Here is a 21,385-nt window from a genome sequence, read left to right on the forward strand (position 1 = left end):
GCCCAGACCGAGCCCATGTCAGTGTGTTGCGGTCAGGATCCCCACTGACCGTCAGCGGTGACGACCGCTGCCTAGGGCCCCGGGCCGGGACACAGTGGAGTGGGTGGGCCTGTGTCCCCCCTGCCACCCCACTCACGGGTGGCAGTTATCCCCCTCACTTTACTGCTCAGCCCCTGCTACCAGAGGCCTGAGCCCCTGTACTGTTCCCTGCTCAGCCTGCCGCAAGAGGCCTGAGCCCCTGTACTGTTCCCTGCTCAGCCTGCCGCAAGAGGCCTGAGCCCCTGTACTGTTCCCGGCTCAGCCTGCCGCAAGAGGCCTGAGCCCCTGTACTGTTCCCTGCTCAGCCTGCCGCAAGAGGCCTGAGCCCCTGTACTGTTCCCTGCTCGGCCTGCCGCAAGAGGCCTGAGCTCCTGTACTGTTCCCTGCTCGGCCTGCCGCAAGAGGCCTGAGCCCCTGTACTGTTCCCTGCTCGGCCTGCCGCAAGAGGCCTGAGCTCCTGTACTGTTCCCTGCTCAGCCTGCCGCAAGAGGCCTGAGCTCCTGTACTGTTCCCTGCTCAGCCTGCCGCAAGAGGCCTGAGCCCCTGTACTGTTCCCTGCTCAGCCTGCCGCAAGAGGCCTGAGCTCCTGTACTGTTCCCTGCTCAGCCTGCCGCAAGAGGCCTGAGCCCCTGTACTGTTCCCGGCTCAGCCTGCCGCAAGAGGCCTGAGCCCCTGTACTGTTCCCGGCTCAGCCTGCCGCAAGAGGCCTGAGCCCCTGTACTGTTTACGGCTCAGCCTGCCGCAAGAGGCCTGAGCCCCTGTACTGTTCCCTGCTCAGCCTGCCGCAAGAGGCCTGAGCCCCTGTACTGTTCCCTGCTCAGCCTGCCGCAAGAGGCCTGAGCCCCTGTACTGTTCCCTGCTCAGCCTGCCGCAAGAGGCCTGAGCCCCTGTACTGTTCCCTGCTCAGCCTGCCGCAAGAGGCCTGAGCGCCTGAACTGTTCCCTGCTCAGCCGGCCGCACGAGGCCGGAGCCCTGTACTGTTCCTGCTCAGCCTGCCGCAAGAGGCCTGAGCCCCTGTACTGTTCCCTGCTCAGCCTGCCGCAAGTGGCCTGAGCGCCTGTACTGGTCCCTGCTCAGCCTGCCGCAAGAGGCCTGAGCCCCTGTACTGTTCCCTGCTCAGCCTGCCGCAAGAGGCCTGAGCCCCTGTACTGTTCCCTGCTCAGCCTGCCGCAAGAGGCCTGAGCCCCTGTACTGTTCCCTGCTCAGCCTGCCGCAAGAGGCCGGAGCCCTGTACTGTTCCCTGCTCAGCCTGCCGCAAGAGGCCTGAGCCCTGTACTGTACCCTGCTCAGCCTGCCGCAAGAGGCCTGAGCCCCTGTACTGTTCCCTGCTCAGCCTGCCGCAAGAGGCCTGAGCCCCTGTACTGTTCCCTGCTCAGCCTGCCGCAAGAGGCCTGAGCCCTGTACTGTTCCTGCTCAGCCTGCCGGTAGAGGCCTGAGCTCCTGTACTGTTCCCTGCTCAGCCTGCCGCAAGAGGCCTGAGCCCTGTACTGTTCCCTGCTCAGCCTGCCGCAAGAGGCCTGAGCCCTGTACTGTTCCCTGCTCAGCCTGCCGCAAGAGGCCTGAGCCCTCTACTGTTTCCCGCTAAGCCTGCCGCTAGAGGCCAGCGCCCCTGTACTGTTCCCTGCTCAGCCTGCCGCAAGAGGCCTGAGCCCCTGTACTGTTCCCTGCTCAGCCTGCCGCAAGAGGCCTGAGCCCTGTACTGTTCCCTGCTCAGCCTGCCGCAAGAGGCCTGAGCCCTGTACTGTTCCCTGCTCAGCCTGCCGCAAGAGGCCTGAGCCCTGTACTGTTCCTGCTCAGCCTGCCGCAAGAGGCCTGAGCCCCTGTACTGTTCCCTGCTCAGCCTGCTCCAAGAGGCCTGAGCCCCTGTACTGTTCCCTGCTCAGCCTGCCGCAAGAGGCCTGAGCCCTGTACTGTTCCCTGCTCAGCCTGCCGCAAGAGGCCTGAGCCCTGTACTGTTCCCTGCTCAGCCTGCCGCAAGAGGCCTGAGCCCCTGTACTGTTCCCTGCTCAGCCTGCCGCAAGAGGCCTGAGCCCTGTACTGTTCCCTGCTCAGCCTGCCGCAAGAGGCCTGAGCCCTGTACTGTTCCCTGCTCAGCCTGCCGCAAGAGGCCTGAGCCCTGTACTGTTCCCTGCTCAGCCTGCCGCAAGAGGCCTGAGCCCCTGTACTGTTCCCTGCTCAGCCTGCCGCAAGAGGCCTGAGCCCTGTACTGTTCCCTGCTCAGCCTGCCGCAAGAGGCCTGAGCCCTGTACTGTTCCCTGCTCAGCCTGCCGCAAGAGGCCTGAGCCCTAGTGGGGTTCCCGGCTCAGCCGGCCGCAAGAGGCCTGAGCCCTGTACTGTTCCCTGCTCAGCCTGCCGCAAGAGGCCTGAGCCCCTGTACTGTTCCCTGCTCAGCCTGCCGCAAGAGGCCTGAGCCCTGTACTGTTCCCTGCTCAGCCTGCCGCAAGAGGCCTGAGCTCCTGTACTGTTCCCTGCTCAGCCCTGCCGCAAGAGGCCTGAGCCCCTGTACTGTTCCCTGCTCAGCCTGCCGCAAGAGGCCTGAGCCCCTGTACTGTTCCTGCTCAGCCTGCCGCAAGAGGCCTGAGCCCTGTACTGTTCCCTGCTCAGCCTGCCGCAAGAGGCCTGAGCCCTGTACTGTTCCCTGCTCAGCCTGCCGCAAGAGGCCTGAGCCCCTGTACTGTTCCTGCTCAGCCTGCCGCAAGAGGCCTGAGCCCTGTACTGTTCCCTGCTCAGCCTGCCGCAAGAGGCCTGAGCCCTGTACTGTTCCCTGCTCAGCCTGCCGCAAGAGGCCTGAGCCCTGTACTGTTCCCTGCTCAGCCTGCCGCAAGAGGCCTGAGCCCTGTACTGTTCCTGCTCGGCCTGCCGCAAGAGGCCTGAGCCCCTGTACTGTTCCCTGCTCCGCCTGCCGCAAGAGGCCTGAGCCCCTGTACTGTTCCCTGCTCAGCCTGCCGCAAGAGGCCTGAGCCCCTGTACTGTTCCCTGCTCTGCCTGCCGCAAGAGGACTGAGCCCATGTACTGGTCCCTGCTCCGCCTGCCGCAAGAGGCCTGAGCCCCTGTACTGTTCCCTGCTCAGCCTGCCGCAAGAGGCCTGAGCCCCTGTACTGTTCCCTGCTCAGCCTGCCGCAAGAGGCCTGAGCCCCTGTACTGTTCCCTGCTCAGCCTGCCGCAAGAGGCCTGAGCCCCTGTACTGTTCCCTGCTCAGCCTGCCGCAAGAGGCCTGAGCCCCTGTACTGTTCCCTGCTCGGCCTGCCGCAAGAGGCCTGAGCCCCTGTACTGTTCCCTGCTCGGCCTGCCGCAAGAGGCCTGAGCCCCTGTACTGTTCCCTGCTCAGCCTGCCGCAAGAGGCCTGAGCCCCTGTACTGTTCCCTGCTCAGCCTGCGGCAAGCGGCCTGAGCCCTGTACTGTTCCCTGCTCAGCCTGCCGCAAGAGGCCTGAGCCCTGTACTGTTCACTGCTCAGCCTGCCGCAAGAGGCCTGAGCCCCTGTACTGTTCCCTGCTCAGCCTGCCGCAAGAGGCCTGAGCACCTGTACTGTTCCCTGCTCAGCCTGCCGCAAGAGGCCTGAGCCCCTGTACTGTTCCCTGCTCAGCCTGCCGCAAGAGGCCTGAGCCCTGTACTGTTCCTGCTCAGCCTGCCGCAAGAGGCCTGAGCCCTGTACTGTTCCCTGCTCAGCCTGCCGCAAGAGGCCTGAGCCCTGTACTGTTCCCTGCTCAGCCTGCCGCAAGAGGCCTGAGCCCTGTACTGTTCCCTGCTCAGCCTGCCGCAAGAGGCCTGAGCCCTGTACTGTTCCCTGCTCAGCCTGCCGCAAGAGGCCTGAGCCCCTGTACTGTTCCCTGCTCAGCCTGCCGCAAGAGGCCTGAGCCCCTGTACTGTTCCCTGCTCAGCCTGCCGCAAGAGGCCTGAGCCCCTGTACTGTTCCCTGCTCAGCCTGCCGCAAGAGGCCTGAGCCCCTGTACTGTTCCCTGCTCAGCCTGCCGCAAGAGGCCTGAGCCCTGTACTGTTCCTGCTCAGCCTGCCGCAAGAGGCCTGAGCCCTGTACTGTTCCCTGCTCAGCCTGCCGCAAGAGGCCTGAGCCCTGTACTGGTCCCTGCTCAGCCTGCCGCAAGAGGCCTGAGCCCCTGTACTGGTCCCTGCTCAGCCTGCCGCAAGAGGCCTGAGCCCCTGTACTGTTCCCTGCTCAGCCTGCCGCAAGAGGCCTGAGCCCCTGTACTGTTCCCTGCTCAGCCTGCCGCAAGAGGCCTGAGCTCCTGTACTGTTCCCTGCTCAGCCTGCCGCAAGAGGCCTGAGCCCCTGTACTGTTCCCTGCTCAGCCTGCCGCAAGAGGCCTGAGCCCCTGTACTGTTCCCTGCTCAGCCTGCCGCAAGAGGCCTGAGCCCCTGTACTGTTCCTGCTCGGCCTGCCGCAAGAGGCCTGAGCCCTGTACTGTTCCTGCTCGGCCTGCCGCAAGAGGCCTGAGCCCCTGTACTGTTCCCTGCTCGGCCTGCCGCAAGAGGCCTGAGCCCTGTACTGTTCCTGCTCGGCCTGCCGCAAGAGGCCTGAGCCCTCCTTGTACTGTTCCCTGCTCGGCCTGCCGCAAGAGGCCTGAGCCCCTGTACTGTTCCCTGCTCAGCCTGCCGCAAGAGGCCTGAGCCCCTGTACTGTTCCCTGCTCAGCCTGCCGCAAGAGGCCTGAGCCCCTGTACTGTTCCCTGCTCAGCCTGCCGCAAGAGGCCTGAGCCCCTGTACTGTTCCCTGCTCAGCCTGCCGCAAGAGGCCTGAGCCCCTGTACTGTTCCCTGCTCAGCCTGCCGCAAGAGGCCTGAGCCCCTGTACTGTTCCCTGCTCAGCCTGCCGCACGAGGCCTGAGCCCTGTACTGTTCCCTGCTCCGCCTGCCGCAAGAGGCCTGAGCCCCTGTACTGTTCCCTGCTCCGCCTGCCGCAAGAGGCCTGAGCCCCTGTACTGTTCCCTGCTCAGCCTGCCGCAAGAGGCCTGAGCCCTGTACTGTTCCCTGCTCAGCCTGCCGCAAGAGGCCTGAGCCCCTGTACTGTTCCCTGCTCAGCCTGCCGCAAGAGGCCTGAGCCCCTGTACTGTTCCCTGCTCAGCCTGCCGCAAGAGGCCTGAGCCCCTGTACTGTTCCCTGCTCAGCCTGCCGCAAGAGGCCTGAGCCCTGTACTGTTCCCTGCTCAGCCTGCCGCAAGAGGCCTGAGCCCCTGTACTGTTCCTGCTCAGCCTGCCGCAAGAGGCCTGAGCCCTGTACTGTTCCCTGCTCAGCCTGCCGCAAGAGGCCTGAGCTCCTGTACTGTTCCCTGCTCAGCCTGCCGCAAGAGGCCTGAGCCCTGTACTGTTCCCTGCTCAGCCTGCCGCAAGAGGCCTGAGCCCCTGTACTGTTCCCTGCTCAGCCTGCCGCAAGAGGCCTGAGCCCTGTACTGTTCCCTGCTCAGCCTGCCGCAAGAGGCCTGAGCCCCTGTACTGTTCCTGCTCAGCCTGCCGCAAGAGGCCTGAGCCCCTGTACTGTTCCCTGCTCAGACTGCCGCAAGAGGCCTGAGCCCCTGTACTGTTCCCTGCTCAGCCTGCCGCAAGAGGCCTGAGCCCCTGTACTGTTCCCTGCTCGGCCTGCCGCAAGAGGCCTGAGCTCCTGTACTGTTCCCTGCTCAGCCTGCCGCAAGAGGCCTGAGCCCCTGTACTGTTCCCTGCTCAGCCTGCCGCAAGAGGCCTGAGCCCTGTACTGTTCCCTGCTCAGCCTGCCGCAAGAGGCCTGAGCCCTGTACTGTTCCCTGCTCAGCCTGCCGCAAGAGGCCTGAGCCCCTGTACTGTTCCTGCTCAGCCTGCCGCAAGAGGCCTGAGCCCCTGTACTGTTCCCTGCTCGGCCTGCCGCAAGAGGCCTGAGCCCCTGTACTGTTCCCTGCTCGGCCTGCCGCAAGAGGCCTGAGCCCCTGTACTGTTCCCTGCTCGGCCTGCCGCAAGAGGCCTGAGCCCCTGTACTGTTCCCTGCTCGGCCTGCCGCAAGAGGCCTGAGCTCCTGTACTGTTCACTGCTCGGCCTGCCGCAAGAGGCCTGAGCTCCTGTACTGTTCCCTGCTCAGCCTGCCGCAAGAGGCCTGAGCCCTGTACTGGTCCCAGCTCGGCCTGCCGCTAGATGCCTGAGACCCTGTACTGTTCCCTGCTCTGCCTGCCGCAAGAGGCCTGAGCCCCTGTACTGTTCCCTGCTCAGCCTGCCGCAAGAGGCCTGAGCCCTGTACTGTTCCTGCTCGGCCTGCCGCAAGAGGCCTGAGCCCCTGTACTGTTCCCTGCTCAGCCTGCCGCAAGAGGCCTGAGCCCCTGTACTGTTCCTGCTCAGCCTGCCGCAAGAGGCCTGAGCCCTGTACTGTTCCTGCTCAGCCTGCCGCAAGAGGCCTGAGCCCCTGTACTGTTCCTGCTCAGCCTGCCGCAAGAGGCCTGAGCCCCTGTACTGTTCCCTGCTCAGCCTGCCGCAAGAGGCCTGAGCCCTGTACTGTTCCTGCTCAGCCTGCCGCAAGAGGCCTGAGCCCCTGTACTGTTCCCTGCTCGGCCTGCCGCAAGAGGCCTGAGCCCCTGTACTGTTCCCTGCTCAGCCTGCCGCAAGAGGCCTGAGCCCCTGTACTGTTCCCGGCTCAGCCTGCCGCAAGAGGCCTGAGCCCTGTACTGTTCCCTGCTCAGCCTGCCGCAAGAGGCCCGAGCCCCTCTACTGTTCCGATCTCAGCCTGCCGCAAGAGGCCTGAGCCCCTGTACTGTTCCCTGCTCAGCCTGCCGCAAGAGGCCTGAGCCCTGTACTGTTCCCTGCTCAGCCTGCCGCAAGAGGCCTGAGCCCTGTACTGTTCCCTGCTCAGCCTGCCGCAAGAGGCCTGAGCCCCTGTACTGTTCCTGCTCAGCCTGCCGCAAGAGGCCTGAGCCCCTGTACTGTTCCCTGCTCAGCCTGCCGCAAGAGGCCTGAGCCCCTGTACTGTTCCCTGCTCAGCCTGCCGCAAGAGGCCTGAGCCCTGTACTGTTCCCTGCTCAGCCTGCCGCAAGAGGCCTGAGCCCTGTACTGTTCCCTGCTCAGCCTGCCGCAAGAGGCCTGAGCCCCTGTACTGTTCCCTGCTCAGCCTGCCGCAAGAGGCCTGAGCCCTGTACTGTTCCCTGCTCAGCCTGCCGCAAGAGGCCTGAGCCCCTGTACTGTTCCCTGCTCAGCCTGCCGCAAGAGGCCTGAGCCCTGTACTGTTCCCTGCTCAGCCTGCCGCAAGAGGCCTGAGCCCCTGTACTGTTCCCTGCTCAGCCTGCCGCAAGAGGCCTGAGCCCCTGTACTGTTCCCTGCTCGGCCTGCCGCAAGAGGCCTGAGCCCCTGTACTGTTCCCTGCTCGGCCTGCCGCAAGAGGCCTGAGCACCTGTACTGTTCCCTGCTCAGCCTGCCGCAAGAGGCCTGAGCCCTGTACTGTTCCTGCTCAGCCTGCCGCAAGAGGCCTGAGCCCTGTACTGTTCACTGCTCAGCCTGCCGCAAGAGGCCTGAGCCCCTGTACTGTTCCCTGCTCGGCCTGCCGCCAGAGGCCTGAGCTCCTGTACTGTTCCCTGCTCAGCCTGCCGCAAGAGGCCTGAGCCCCTGTACTGTTCCTGCTCGGCCTGCCGCAAGAGGCCTGAGCCCCTGTACTGTTCCCTGCTCAGCCTGCAACAAGAGGCCTGAGCCCCTGTACTGTTCCCTGCTCGGCCTGCCGCCAGAGGCCTGAGCCCCTGTACTGTTCCCTGCTCTGCCTGCCGCAAGAGGCCTGAGCCCCTGTACTGTTCCTGCTCGGCCTGCCGCAAGAGGCCTGAGCCCTGTACTGTTCCCTGCTCAGCCTGCCGCAAGAGGCCTGAGCCCTGTACTGTTCCCTGCTCAGCCTGCCGCAAGAGGCCTGAGCCCTGTACTGTTCCCTGCTCAGCCTGCCGCAAGAGGCCTGAGCCCCTGTACTGTTCCCTGCTCGGCCTGCCGCCAGAGGCCTGAGCTCCTGTACTGTTCCCTGCTCAGCCTGCCGCAAGAGGCCTGAGCCCCTGTACTGTTCCCTGCTCAGCCTGCCGCAAGAGGCCTGAGCCCCTGTACTGTTCCCTGCTCGGCCTGCCGCAAGAGGCCTGAGCCCCTGTACTGTTCCCTGCTCAGCCTGCTACCAGAGGCCTGAGCCCCTGTACTGTTCCCTGCTCAGCCTGCTACCAGAGGCCTGAGCCCCTGTACTGTTCCCGGCTCAGCCTGCCGCAAGAGGCCTGAGCCCCTGTACTGTTCCCTGCTCAGCCTGCCGCAAGAGGCCTGAGCCCCTGTACTGTTCCCTGCTCAGCCTGCCGCAAGAGGCCTGAGCCCCTGTACTGTTCCCTGCTCAGCCTGCCGCAAGAGGCCTGAGCTCCTGTACTGTTCCTGCTCGGCCTGCCGCAAGAGGCCTGAGCCCCTGTACTGTTCCCTGCTCGGCCTGCCGCAAGAGGCCTGAGCACTCGGTGTACTGTTCCCTGCTCCGCCTGCCGCAAGAGGCCTGAGCCCCTGTACTGTTCCCTGCTCGGCCTGCCGCAAGAGGCCTGAGCCCCTGTACTGTTCCTGCTCGGCCTGCCGCAAGAGGCCTGAGCCCTGTACTGTTCCCTGCTCGGCCTGCCGCAAGAGGCCTGAGCCCTGTACTGTTCCCTGCTCGGCCTGCCGCAAGAGGCCTGAGCCCCTGTACTGTTCCTGCTCGGCCTGCCGCAGAGGCCTGAGCCCCTGTACTGTTCCCTGCTCGGCCTGCCGCAAGAGGCCTGAGCCCTGTACTGTTCCTGCTCGGCCTGCCGCAGAGGCCTGAGCCCCTGTACTGTTCCCGGCTCAGCCTGCCGCAAGAGGCCTGAGCCCCTGTACTGTTCCTGCTCAGCCTGCCGCAAGAGGCCTGAGCCCTGTACTGTTCCCTGCTCAGCCTGCCGCAAGAGGCCTGAGCCCCTGTACTGTTCCCTGCTCAGCCTGCCGCAAGAGGCCTGAGCCCTGTACTGTTCCTGCTCAGCCTGCCGCAAGAGGCCTGAGCCCCTGTACTGTTCCCTGCTCGGCCTGCCGCAGAGGCCTGAGCCCCTGTACTGTTCCTGCTCGGCCTGCCGCAAGAGGCCTGAGCCCCTGTACTGTTCCTGCTCAGCCTGCCGCAAGAGGCCTGAGCCCCTGTACTGTTCCCTGCTCAGCCTGCCGCAAGAGGCCTGAGCCGCGGTACGGTTCGCGGCTCAGCCTGGCGCAAGAGGCCTGAGCCCCTGTACTGTTCCCTGCTCAGCCTGCCGCAAGAGGCCTGAGCCCTGTACTGTTCCCTGCTCAGCCTGCCGCAGAGGCCTGAGCCCCTGTACTGTTCCCTGCTCGGCCTGCCGCAAGAGGCCTGAGCCCCTGTACTGTTCCCTGCTCGGCCTGCCGCAAGAGGCCTGAGCCCCTGTACTGTTTACTGCTCAGCCTGCCGCAAGAGGCCTGAGCCCCTGTACTGTTTACGGCTCAGCCTGCCGCAAGAGGCCTGAGCCCCTGTACTGTTCCCTGCTCGGCCTGCCGCAAGAGGCCTGAGCCCCTGTACTGTTCACGGCTCAGCCTGCCGCACGAGGCCTGAGCCCTGTACTGTTCCTGCTCAGCCTGCCGCAAGAGGCCTGAGCCCCTGTACTGTTCCCTGCTCAGCCTGCCGCAAGAGGCCTGAGCACCTGTACTGTTCCCGGCTCGGCCTGCCGCCAGAGGCCTGAGCTCCTGTACTGTTTACGGCTCGGCCTGCCGCAAGAGGCCTGAGCCCCTGTACTGTTCCCGGCTCAGCCTGCCGCAAGAGGCCTGAGCCCCTGTACTGTTCACTGCTCGGCCTGCCGCAAGAGGCCTGAGCCCCTGTACTGTTCACTGCTCAGCCTGCCGCAAGAGGCCTGAGCCCCTGTACTGTTCCCTGCTCAGCCTGCCGCAAGAGGCCTGAGCCCCTGTACTGTTCCCTGCTCGGCCTGCCGCAAGAGGCCTGAGCCCCTGTACTGTTCCCTGCTCAGCCTGCCGCAAGAGGCCTGAGCCCCTGTACTGTTCACGGCTCAGCCTGCCGCAAGAGGCCTGAGCCCCTGTACTGTTCCCTGCTCAGCCTGCCGCAAGAGGCCTGAGCCCCTGTACTGTTCCCTGCTCAGCCTGCCGCAAGAGGCCTGAGCCCCTGTACTGTTCACTGCTCAGCCTGCCGCAAGAGGCCTGAGCCCCTGTACTGTTCACTGCTCAGCCTGCCGCAAGAGGCCTGAGCCACTGTACTGTTCACTGCTCGGCCTGCCGCAGAGGCCTGAGCCCTGTACTGTTCCTGCTCAGCCTGCCGCCAGAGGCCTGAGCCCCTGTACTGCTTACTGCTCAGCCTGCCGCAAGAGGCCTGAGCCCCTGTACTGTTCCCTGCTCAGCCTGCCGCAAGAGGCCTGAGCCCCTGTACTGTTCCCGGCTCAGCCTGCCGCAAGAGGCCTGAGCCCCTGTACTGTTCCCGGCTCAGCCTGCCGCAAGAGGCCTGAGCCCCTGTACTGTTCCCGGCTCGGCCTGCCGCAAGAGGCCTGAGCCCCTGTACTGTTCCCTGCTCGGCCTGCCGCAAGAGGCCTGAGCCCCTGTACTGTTCCCTGCTCGGCCTGCCGCAAGAGGCCTGAGCCCCTGTACTGTTCACTGCTCGGCCTGCCGCAAGAGGCCTGAGCTCCTGTACTGTTCACTGCTCGGCCTGCCGCAAGAGGCCTGAGCCCCTGTACTGTTCCCTGCTCGGCCTGCCGCAAGAGGCCTGAGCCCCTGTACTGTTCCCTGCTCGGCCTGCCGCAAGAGGCCTGAGCCCCTGTACTGTTCCCTGCTCGGCCTGCCGCAAGAGGCCTGAGCTCCTGTACTGTTCACGGCTCAGCCTGCCGCAAGAGGCCTGAGCTCCTGTACTGTTCACGGCTCAGCCTGCCGCAGAGGCCTGAGCCCCTGTACTGTTCCCGGCTCAGCCTGCCGCAAGAGGCCTGAGCCCTGTACTGTTCCTGCTCAGCCTGCCCGCAGAGGCCTGAGCCCCTGTACTGTTCCCGGCTCCGCCTGCCGCAAGAGGCCTGAGCCCCTGTACTGTTCCCTGCTCAGCCTGCCGCAAGAGGCCTGAGCCCCTGTACTGTTCCCTGCTCAGCCTGCCGCAGAGGCCTGAGCCCCTGTACTTTTCCCGGCTCGGCCTGCCGCAAGAGGCCTGAGCCCCTGTACTGTTCACTGCTCGGCCTGCCGCAAGAGGCCTGAGCCCCTGTACTGTTCCCTGCTCAGCCTGCCGCAAGAGGCCTGAGCTCCTGTACTGTTCACGGCTCAGCCTGCCGCCAGAGGCCTGAGCCCCTGTACTGTTCCCTGCTCAGCCTGCCGCAAGAGGCCTGAGCCCCTGTACGGTTCCGGGCTCAGCCTGCCGCAAGAGGCCTGAGCCCCTGTACTGTTCAGTGCTCAGCCTGCCGCAAGAGGCCTGAGCCCCTGTACTGTTCCCTGCTCAGCCTGCCGCAAGAGGCCTGAGCCCCTGTACTGTTCACGGCTCAGCCTGCCGCAAGAGGCCTGAGCCCCTGTACTGTTCACGGCTCAGCCTGCCGCCAGAGGCCTGAGCCCCTGTACTGTTCCCTGCTCAGCCTGCCGCAAGAGGCCTGAGCCCCTGTACTGTTCACTGCTCAGCCTGCCGCAAGAGGCCTGAGCCCCTGTACTGTTCAGTGCTCAGCCTGCCGCAAGAGGCCTGAGCCCCTGTACTGTTCAGTGCTCAGCCTGCCGCAAGAGGCCTGAGCCCCTGTACTGTTCCCTGCTCAGCCTGCCGCAAGAGGCCTGAGCCCCTGTACTGTTCACGGCTCAGCCTGCCGCAAGAGGCCTGAGCTCCTGTACTGTTCACGGCTCGGCCTGCCGCCAGAGGCCTGAGCCCCGGGACTGGTCCCTGCTCCGCCCGCCGCCTGACGCCTGAGCCCCTGTACTGTTCCCGGCTCAGCCTGCCGCCAGAGGCCTGAGCCCCTGTACTGTTCCCTGCTCAGCCTGCCGCAAGAGGCCTGAGCCCCTGTACTGTTCCCTGCTCAGCCTGCCGCAAGAGGCCTGAGCCCCTGTACTGTTCCCGGCTCAGCCTGCCGCAAGAGGCCTGAGCCCCTGTACTGTTCACGGCTCAGCCTGCCGCAAGAGGCCTGAGCCCCTGTACTGTTCCCTGCTCAGCCTGCCGCAAGAGGCCTGAGCCCTGTACTGTTCCTGCTCGGCCTGCCGCAAGAGGCCTGAGCCCCTGTACTGTTCCCCTGCTCAGCCTGCCGCAAGAGGCCTGAGCCCCTGTACTGTTCCCGGCTCAGCCTGCCGCAAGAGGCCTGAGCCCCTGTACTGTTCCCGGCTCGGCCTGCCGCAAGAGGCCTGAGCCCCTGTACTGTTCCCGGCTCGGCCTGCCGCAAGAGGCCTGAGCCCCTGTACTGTTCACTGCTCGGCCTGCCGCAAGAGGCCTGAGCACCTGTACTGTTCCCTGCTCGGCCTGCCGCAAGAGGCCTGAGCCCCTGTACTGTTCCCTGCTCCGCCTGCCGCAAGAGGCCTGAGCCCCTGTACTGGTCCCTGCTCAGCCTGCCGCAAGAGGCCTGAGCCCCTGTACTGTTCCCGGCTCAGCCTGCCGCAAGAGGCCTGAGCCCCTGTACAGTTGACGGCTCAGCCTGCCGCCAGAGGCCTGAGCCCCTGTACTGTTCCCTGCTCAGCCTGCCGCAAGAGGCCTGAGCCCTGTACTGTTCCTGCTCAGCCTGCCGCAAGAGGCCTGAGCCCCTGTACTGTTCACGGCTCAGCCTGCCGCAAGAGGCCTGAGCCCCTGTACTGTTCCCTGCTCGGCCTGCCGCAAGAGGCCTGAGCCCCTGTACTGTTCACTGCTCGGCCTGCCGCAAGAGGCCTGAGCCCCTGTACTGTTCCCGGCTCGGCCTGCCGCAAGAGGCCTGAGCTCCTGTACTGTTCCCGGCTCGGCCTGCCGCAAGAGGCCTGAGCCCCTGTACTGTTCACTGCTCAGCCTGCCTGCCGCAAGAGGCCTGAGCCCCTGTACTGTTCCCGGCTCAGCCTGCCGCAAGAGGCCTGAGCCCCTGTACTGTTCCCTGCTCGGCCTGCCGCAAGAGGCCTGAGCCCCTGTACTGTTCCCTGCTCGGCCTGCCGCAAGAGGCCTGAGCTCCTGTACTGTTCACTGCTCGGCCTGCCGCAAGAGGCCTGAGCCCCTGTACTGTTCCCTGCTCGGCCTGCCGCAAGAGGCCTGAGCCCCTGTACTGTTCCCTGCTCGGCCTGCCGCAAGAGGCCTGAGCACCTGTACTGTTCCCGGCTCAGCCTGCCGCCAGAGGCCTGAGCCCCTGTACTGCTTACTGCTCAGCCTGCCGCCAGAGGCCTGAGCCCCTGTACTGCTTACTGCTCAGCCTGCCGCCAGAGGCCTGAGCCCCTGTACTGCTTACTGCTCAGCCTGCCGCCAGAGGCCTGAGCCCCTGTACTGTTCCCGGCTCAGCCTGCCGCAAGAGGCCTGAGCCCCTGTACTGTTCCCTGCTCGGCCTGCCGCAAGAGGCCTGAGCCCCTGTACTGTTCCCGGCTCGGCCTGCCGCAAGAGGCCTGAGCTCCTGTACTGTTCCCTGCTCGGCCTGCCGCAAGAGGCCTGAGCTCCTGTACTGTTCCCTGCTCGGCCTGCCGCAAGAGGCCTGAGCCCCTGTACTGTTCCCGGCTCGGCCTGCCGCAAGAGGCCTGAGCTCCTGTACTGTTCCCGGCTCGGCCTGCCGCAAGAGGCCTGAGCTCCTGTACTGTTCCCGGCTCGGCCTGCCGCAAGAGGCCTGAGCCCCTGTACTGTTCCCTGCTCAGCCTGCCGCAAGAGGCCTGAGCCCCTGTACTGTTCACTGCTCGGCCTGCCGCAAGAGGCCTGAGCCCCTGTACTGTTCCCTGCTCAGCCTGCCGCAAGAGGCCTGAGCCCCTGTACTGTTCCCGGCTCAGCCTGCCGCCAGAGGCCTGTGCCCCTGTACTGTTCCCTGCTCAGCCTGCCGCAAGAGGCCTGAGCCCCTGTACTGTTCCGGCTCAGCCTGCCGCACGAGGCCTGAGCCCCTGTACTGTTCCCTGCTCGGCCTGCCGCAAGAGGCCTGAGCTCCTGTACTGTTCACTGCTCGGCCTGCCGCAAGAGGCCTGAGCTCCTGTACTGTTCCCTGCTCGGCCTGCCGCAAGAGGCCTGAGCCCCTGTACTGTTCCCTGCTCGGCCTGCCGCAAGAGGCCTGAGCCCCTGTACTGTTCCCTGCTCGGCCTGCCGCAAGAGGCCTGAGCCCCTGTACTGTTCCCGGCTCAGCCTGCCGCAAGAGGCCTGAGCCCCTGTACTGTTCCCGGCTCAGCCTGCCGCAAGAGGCCTGAGCCCCTGTACTGTTCCCGGCTCAGCCTGCCGCAAGAGGCCTGAGCCCCTGTACTGTTCCCTGCTCAGCCTGCCGCAAGAGGCCTGAGCCCCTGTACTGTTCACGGCTCAGCCTGCCGCAAGAGGCCTGAGCCCCTGTACTGTTCCCGGCTCAGCCTGCCGCAAGAGGCCTGAGCCCCTGTACTGTTCCCTGCTCAGCCTGCCGCAAGAGGCCTGAGCCCCTGTACTGTTCCCTGCTCAGCCTGCCGCAAGAGGCCTGAGCCCCTGTACTGTTCACTGCTCAGCCTGCCGCAAGAGGCCTGAGCCCCTGTACTGTTCCCTGCTCAGCCTGCCGCAAGAGGCCTGAGCTCCTGTACTGTTCACGGCTCAGCCTGCCGCAAGAGGCCTGAGCCCCTGTACTGTTCACGGCTCAGCCTGCCGCAAGAGGCCTGAGCCCCTGTACTGTTCACTGCTCAGCCTGCCGCAAGAGGCCTGAGCCCCTGTACTGTTCACTGCTCAGCCTGCCGCAAGAGGCCTGAGCCCCTGTACTGTTCCCTGCTCAGCCTGCCGCAAGAGGCCTGAGCCCCTGTACTGTTCCCTGCTCAGCCTGCCGCAAGAGGCCTGAGCCCCTGTACTGTTCCCTGCTCAGCCTGCCGCAAGAGGCCTGAGACCCTGTACTGTTCCCGGCTCAGCCTGCCGCAAGAGGCCTGAGCTCTCCTTGTACTGTTTGCCACCCAGCCCCTGCACCAGAGGGCCTGGGCCTTTCCTAGACTATTGGTACTGTTTGCAGCTCAGCCTTGCAGAAAAGGCCTGAGCCCCAACTGACTCTGTCTTTGTCGTCTAGCCTTAAAGGGACAGGACAGAACCCCCGTTAGACCAGCGGGCCGGTGTGGCTCCCCTCCGAGGGTTGAGCCCCGGACCCGCCTGTCACACACATCTACTGCTTCTCCCCAGCCACAAGGCCAGCAACGCTGTCCAAGAAGGAAATTAGGTTGGTTTGGCTTGATTTGTTCTTGACAAATCTATGCGGGCCATTTCTAATCCTATGATCCTCTGGGCACAAATTGATTGTTTAATAATTTGATCCAGTATCTTCCAGTGAGACTGACTGGTTTATAATTCCCTGGGTCCTCTTTGTGCTTCTTTTCGAAGGCAGATGCCGTGTTTGCCCTTCAGCCCGCTGGGACCTCACCCGTCCTCCAGGAGTTCTGGACGTTAATTGCTAACAGTATGGATGAGCTGAAAGCAGAGGTTGTGCCCGCAGAGCCGTATTGTGCACACACCAGGACCAACTGAGATGGAGGCTGGAAATGCTCTCCAGGAGGTTCCCAATGTGGTTTTCATTGCAAGACAATACGGGAAGAGAGCTTCAGGGGTTCCAGATGAGGCTGGGACCTCGGAAACAGGCACATTTTACTCCAAGTACATGGCTCTGGGAGGGGAGTGGGGGCTGGTGGGTCAGAGCAAGGGGGGCTGGGAGCCAGGACTCCTGGGTTCTCTCCCCGGCGCTGGGAGGGGAGTGGGGGCTGGTGGTTAGAGCTGGGGGAGCTGGGAGCCAGGACTCCCGAGTTCGGTCCCCAGCTATGGGAGGTGAGTGGGATCTAATGGTTAGAGAAGAAGGGGCTGGGAGCCAGGACTCCTGGGTTGTCTCCCCGGCTCTGGGACAGGAGTGGGGGCCTAGTGGTTAGAGCAGGAGGCGCTGGGGCCCAGGAGGGGGGATTGGGAGCCAGGACTCCTGAGTTCTCTCCCCAGATATGGAAGGGGAGCGGGGTCCAGTGTCCCTGACCGTGGGGTCCTCTCACCCTTTCGATGATCTCTCCGCTTCTGAGTAGCAGGGTCCTGCCCACGACATTGGTGTGCAGCGTGTAGCGGGTGTGGGGCAGCAGCAGCTGGGGAGGGGAAGAGACAGGGGTGGGTGAGGGCAAGCAGGGAGCCACTCCCCACCCTCACCCCTGTATCTGGGGCGGGGGCAAGGACCTGGCCCCTCCACGAAACCAGCAGCAGCTCCTTCTCCCCCTTCTTCCACAAGGTCAGGAAGGTGCTGGACCGCGATGGGTAGAACACGGCCAGCGTGGGGCACGCCCAGCCTGGCACGCCAGGCACAAGCACCCGCCAGGCACACCCACGTGCGGCTGGGCACAGCTGGACGCCGGCAGCGGGGCCCGTCTGGCAGGCTCCCCCTGCTGGGCTCTTCTCTCCCGCACATCTGGGCACAGCTGGCTGGGGGCTGGCGGGGGGGGCAGTCCGGCCCCTCTCTCACCTTGAAGAGCGGGTGGCACGTGGGCAGCTGGCGCAGGGTGGCCAGGGCGAAGGCCTCGTCGATCAGGTGGGTGAGCAGCAGGTGGCTGACGGCCTCGTGCACCAGGAAATCAGCGTAGCGCACCCAGGTCTTGGCCAGGATCCAGTCCCACTCGGAGTCGCTGGGCACGAAGATGGGGCTGCCGGGGCCTGGGCGCTGGCTGAGCTGCGGGGGGAGAGACACAGGAGGGGTTTGGGGGGCGGGTTGGCGCAAGCCGGGGGTGTGAATCCTGCTGCTTCCCCCAGGGGAGCCCAGGGACTGGGACCCGGCGGCCAGGATGAGGGGACACGACGGTGCAGCAAATCCAGTGTTAGGAAGAGGCGACCCACAGAGCTGGGGTGTGTGTACACACACGCAGAGCTGGAGTGTGCATATACAAGCAAGTGGGCAGACGCACGCACACATAGAACCAGGACTCCTGGTTTCTCTCCCTGGCTCTGTAAGGGAAGAAGTGGGGAGGTCTAGTGGTTACCACGGGGGAGGGCGGGGGCTGAGTTGCAGGACTCCTGGGTTCTCTCCCCGGCTCTGGGAGGGGAAAGGGGTCTAGTGGGTTAGCACAGGGAGGGCTGGGAGCCAGGACTCCTGGGTTCTCTCCCCAGCTCTGGGAGGGGAAAGGGGTCTAGTGGGTTAGCACAGGGAGGGCTGGGAGCCAGGACTCCTGGGTTCTCTCCCTGGGCCAGTCCCTTAGATGGCAATGCCCAGCCCTGGGACTGTGTAGGGATGGGGGCTGCATGGGGGCCCCGCCAGGCAGCGTGTGGGGGCCGTTACCTGAATGGCTATGGGGACGAGCTCCCCGGAGGGCTGCAGGTGCAGCAGGCAGAGGGGCGCGGCGATGTACTGCTGGTAGCCGTTGATCGTGTTGGCCGGGACGCCCTCCAGGATTTTATAGTCAGCGAGGAAGATGTTCCCCTTCTGCAAGGCACAGAGGGAGCAGAGCAGAGTCGGGGGCCAGTGCATCTGGGGGTGCAGAGTGGGGGCCCCAGGGCACAGGGGAAAGCTGGGATGCCAGTGCTGTGAGCTTCCCCACAGCAGTGCCCTGGGACTAGCCCCTGGAGCTGAGTGGCCAGTGCGAGCGCAGCCACTGGGGCTGGAATTGGGCCCGCTGGACACCGCTGACCCGTGGCTGCTCGTGCCTGGAGTGATGCTGGGGAGGGAGCCAAGAGCTCAGACCGTGGCCGAGTCCCCCCAGGGGTGTCCCCGGCGCCCCACTTACCTCCAGCTCGTCCTGCAGGCTGCAGCTCTCCCCCAGGGAGGAGGCCACCATGGCCGGCGTGACGGGGAAGTTGCAGGGGAGCTCCGTGCAGCGCCGGATCACCATGGGGTGGACCCCGTTCAGGAACTGGTACCCGAAGAACGTGTCCTCTCGCCAGTGCGCCCGCACGTACTCTGGGGGGACACGGGTAGGGCAGCCGTGGGGTTAATGGGCCGGGACTCAGGGGAGCTGGGTTCGAGTCCTGCCCTGGGTGCCTGGAGCAGCTTGCGGCGTCTCTCGGGCCCACGGCCTCCCCCTGCTGGAGAACGGGGCTAACGGTCCAGCATGAGGGGGGCCTGATCTCAGTGAGAGTCTGGGCAGCACCTGGCACAATGGGGTCCCCGGTTAGGGGAGGGGGGTCTGGGCAGCACCCGGCACAAGGTGGTCCCAGAGTGTGTTCAGGGTGGTCTGGGCAGGGCCTGGCACAAGCAGCGCTGGGGTCTCTAGCCACTTGCATCACACCCGTCCCAATCACCCTGCTCTGTGGGGGGGGGGGGCTGCGGTGGGCCCAGGCGAGCAGGACTCAGGGGAGGCATTGGGGGGTCACCCACCTGTGATCGGGGTCTTGTTGAAGCAGAAAACCTTGTTGATGTCGTCCAGCTTCACCCACGAGTTGGTGCAGCTCAGGAAACCCTTCAGCTGCAGCTCCACCTTCCTGGGGGTGGGGGGCAGAGAGACATGTGAGAGCCCCTTGGCGGGGTGAGATGGGGATGGCCCTTTCTGCCCCCGACAATAACAAATAGGGCCCCCCCTTCCCCCCCCCAGATATGCACTGGTGGCAAAGTGGAGCCACACTCGGGGAAGCTTCCCTCTGTCAGAGCGATGGGCTCAGGCTCTCAGCAGACTCAGGCAGCATGGCTGGGTTGGTTACACCTGAGTTTTCAAGCTCTTCTCCCCTACAACAAGGACTAGAGTGAGTAATATGGGATGGGGGGGTGTCTGGGGATGGATAGACAGACAGATAGGTTGATGGGTGGGGATAGAGAGAATGAGAGAGAGCAAGAGAGGGAGAGAGAGAATGAATGTGTATGGGAATAGATAAAGTTAGGGTATAGAGTAGGGCTAGGGGTTAGTCCATAGGGCTAGGCCTCAGGGGCTGGGCTGCACACACACATCCCTCCCACACTGCGGGAAGGTGAGTGTCATGGAGAAGGGTCAGAGTTAAGGTTATGGAAAGGCGTCAGGCTACATGGTCGGGTTAGGGCTAGGGAAGGACTATAGGGCACAGGTAGAGTGAGAGAAAGGGTATAGGATATGGGTTAGGGTAGGATTAGGCAGGGCCGGCTCCAGACCCCAGCACGCCAAGCGCGTGCTTGGGGCGGCATGCCGCGGGGGGCGCTCTGCCGGTCGCCGGGAGGGCGGCAGGCGGCTCCGGTGGACCTCTCACAGGTGTGCCTGCGGGAGGTCCACCGGAGCCGCGGGACCAACGACCGGCAGAGCCCCCCCCCCGTGGCGTGCTGCCCTGCTTGGGGCGGCGAAATCGCTAGAGCCGCCCCTGGGATTAGGGAAAGGAGATAGTACAGGGTTAGGGTTAGGGCTAGGGTTTGGGTTTAGTCTCAGGAATCACCTGGGCTGTGGGGGCCGGCAGTCACACATTGACCCCGTGCTCGAGGAAGGGGGAGGTCTTGATGAAGGGTTCGGTTTACTGTGTCAGGTTAGTGTATAGAGTTAGGGTTAGTTTATAGGGTTGTGAATAGGGGTTAGGGTTAGTGTACAGGGTTAGGGTTAGTGTGGAGGGTTGTGTACAGGGTTACAGTTACTGTACAGGGTTGGGTACAGGGTTACGGTTACTGTACAGGGTTGGGGGTAGTTTCTAGGGGCAGGCCTAGGGGCAGCCGCTGGGAACACATCTGGGCCGTGGGGAAGCCGCACTTACGCGATCCCCCCGCGCAGCAGGAAGTTGGTTCTCTTGGTTAAGGAGTACGTGGAGTTAGAGTCCAGGTCACTGATGTTGTCCACGTCCAGGCACCGGGGCACTCCAGGAGCAAACTCCTTCCACCTGGGCAGGGAGAGACCCAGGGGATATTAGCCCTGGCCTGCCGCTGCCCCGACAATCACTCAGCCACAGTCCCGGGCCCACCTGTTTTGTGGTTTCTACCACCACCTCCAGCCCTGGGACCCTGCGCAGCCCTGAGCCCCAGGGATCTCCCTCAACCCCCACTGGGTTCTCACTCACCCATAGCACTCGCGTCGGTGCGTCAGCTCAGCCTGCCGCTGCTCCAGCAGCAACGGGGAATCGGCATCGTCGCAAATCACCTGGCCTGGGCGAGAGACAGGGATAGATCGATAGATAGAAGGGTTTGTACAGGGATGGATAGACAGAGGGGGTGTATCGGGATGGATAGATAGAGGGGTGTAGATGGGGATGGACAGATAGAGGGATTGTACAGGGATGGATAGATAGAGGGGATGCATGGGGCTAAATAGCTAGAAAAGTATGTACGGGACTGGATAGATGGGGGTGTGTGCAGGGATGGCTAGATATGGGTGTGTATCCGGGGCTGGATAGCAGAAGGGCATGTATGGGGATCGATAGATAAAGGGGGTGTATCAGGATTGCTAGATGGAGGGGGTGTACGGGGATGGCTAAATAGACAGGTGGGTATGGGTTCGATAGATAGGGGTGTGTGTGCGGGGTTGGATAGGTAGAGGGGGTATATGTGTATGGATAGATAGGAGGCAGACGGGGTTGGATAGACAGAAAGGTGTGTACAGGAATGGATAAATAGAGGGGGTGTAGAGGGATGGATAAATACCGGGAGTGTATGGGTATTGATGGATAGCTAGAGGGGTGTGTACAAGGATGGATAGATAGAGGGATGGACGGGGTTGGATAGACAGAAGGTGTGTACAGGGATGGATAGATAGAGGGGATGTATAGGGATTGCTAGATAGAGGAGATGTATGGGGATGGATGGATAGAGGGGTGTGGATGGGGATGGATAGGCAGAGGGGGTGTATGGGGATATATAGGTAGAGGGGTGTGGGTGGGGATGGGGATGGATGGATGGAGCGGTATGGACATGGATGCATAGATAGAGGGGTTGCATGGGGATGGATAAATGGACTGGGTGTATGGGGAGGGATGGATAGCTAGAGGGGGTTCATTGGGAGGGATAGATCCAGGGGTGTGGACAGGGATGGATAGACAGAGGGGGTGTATGGGGATGGATGGGTAGATAGAGAGGTGTGTACGAGGATAGCTAGATAGAGGGGTATAGACAGGAATGGATAGATAAAGGGGTTATACGGGGATGGATAAATATAGGGGGTGTACGGGGATGGACAGATAGAAGGGGCGTGTACGGGGAGGGATACATAGAGGGCATGTATGGAGATGGAGAGATAGAGGGGTGGACATGGCTGGATAGACTGAAGGGTGTGTACGGGGATGGATAGGTAGAGGGGCGTGTATGGGGATGAATGGATAGAAGGATGTGGATGGGGATGAATGGATATAGGAGGTGTATGGGGATGGATAGACAGAGGTGTGTGGGGGATGGATAGACAGAAGGTTGTGTATGGGGATGGATGGATAGATGAGGTGTACGGGGACGGATAGACAAAAGGCTGTTTTTGG

The 21,385-nt window shown here is 63.9% G+C and overlaps 1 protein-coding gene across 1 annotated transcript in view; it reads right to left on the bottom strand.

Moving 5' to 3' along the window:
• LOC120381499 (arachidonate 12-lipoxygenase, 12R-type-like) overlaps nucleotides 1-21,385 on the bottom strand; it is an 84,977-nt gene that overhangs the window by 55,526 nt on the left and 8,066 nt on the right. The window contains exons 3-9 of the mRNA XM_039499677.1: nucleotides 19,982-20,066; nucleotides 19,682-19,804; nucleotides 18,357-18,460; nucleotides 17,767-17,939; nucleotides 17,322-17,465; nucleotides 16,515-16,718; nucleotides 16,057-16,143 (exon numbers count right to left, since the gene is read on the bottom strand). Of these exons, the coding sequence (XP_039355611.1) occupies nucleotides 16,057-16,143; nucleotides 16,515-16,718; nucleotides 17,322-17,465; nucleotides 17,767-17,939; nucleotides 18,357-18,460; nucleotides 19,682-19,804; nucleotides 19,982-20,066 (920 nt within the window). The remainder of the gene's footprint in view (nucleotides 1-16,056; nucleotides 16,144-16,514; nucleotides 16,719-17,321; nucleotides 17,466-17,766; nucleotides 17,940-18,356; nucleotides 18,461-19,681; nucleotides 19,805-19,981; nucleotides 20,067-21,385) is intronic.

This window comes from Mauremys reevesii, linkage group 14, assembly GCF_016161935.1.
Source record: "Mauremys reevesii isolate NIE-2019 linkage group 14, ASM1616193v1, whole genome shotgun sequence".
Lineage (NCBI taxonomy): Eukaryota > Metazoa > Chordata > Testudines > Geoemydidae > Mauremys > Mauremys reevesii.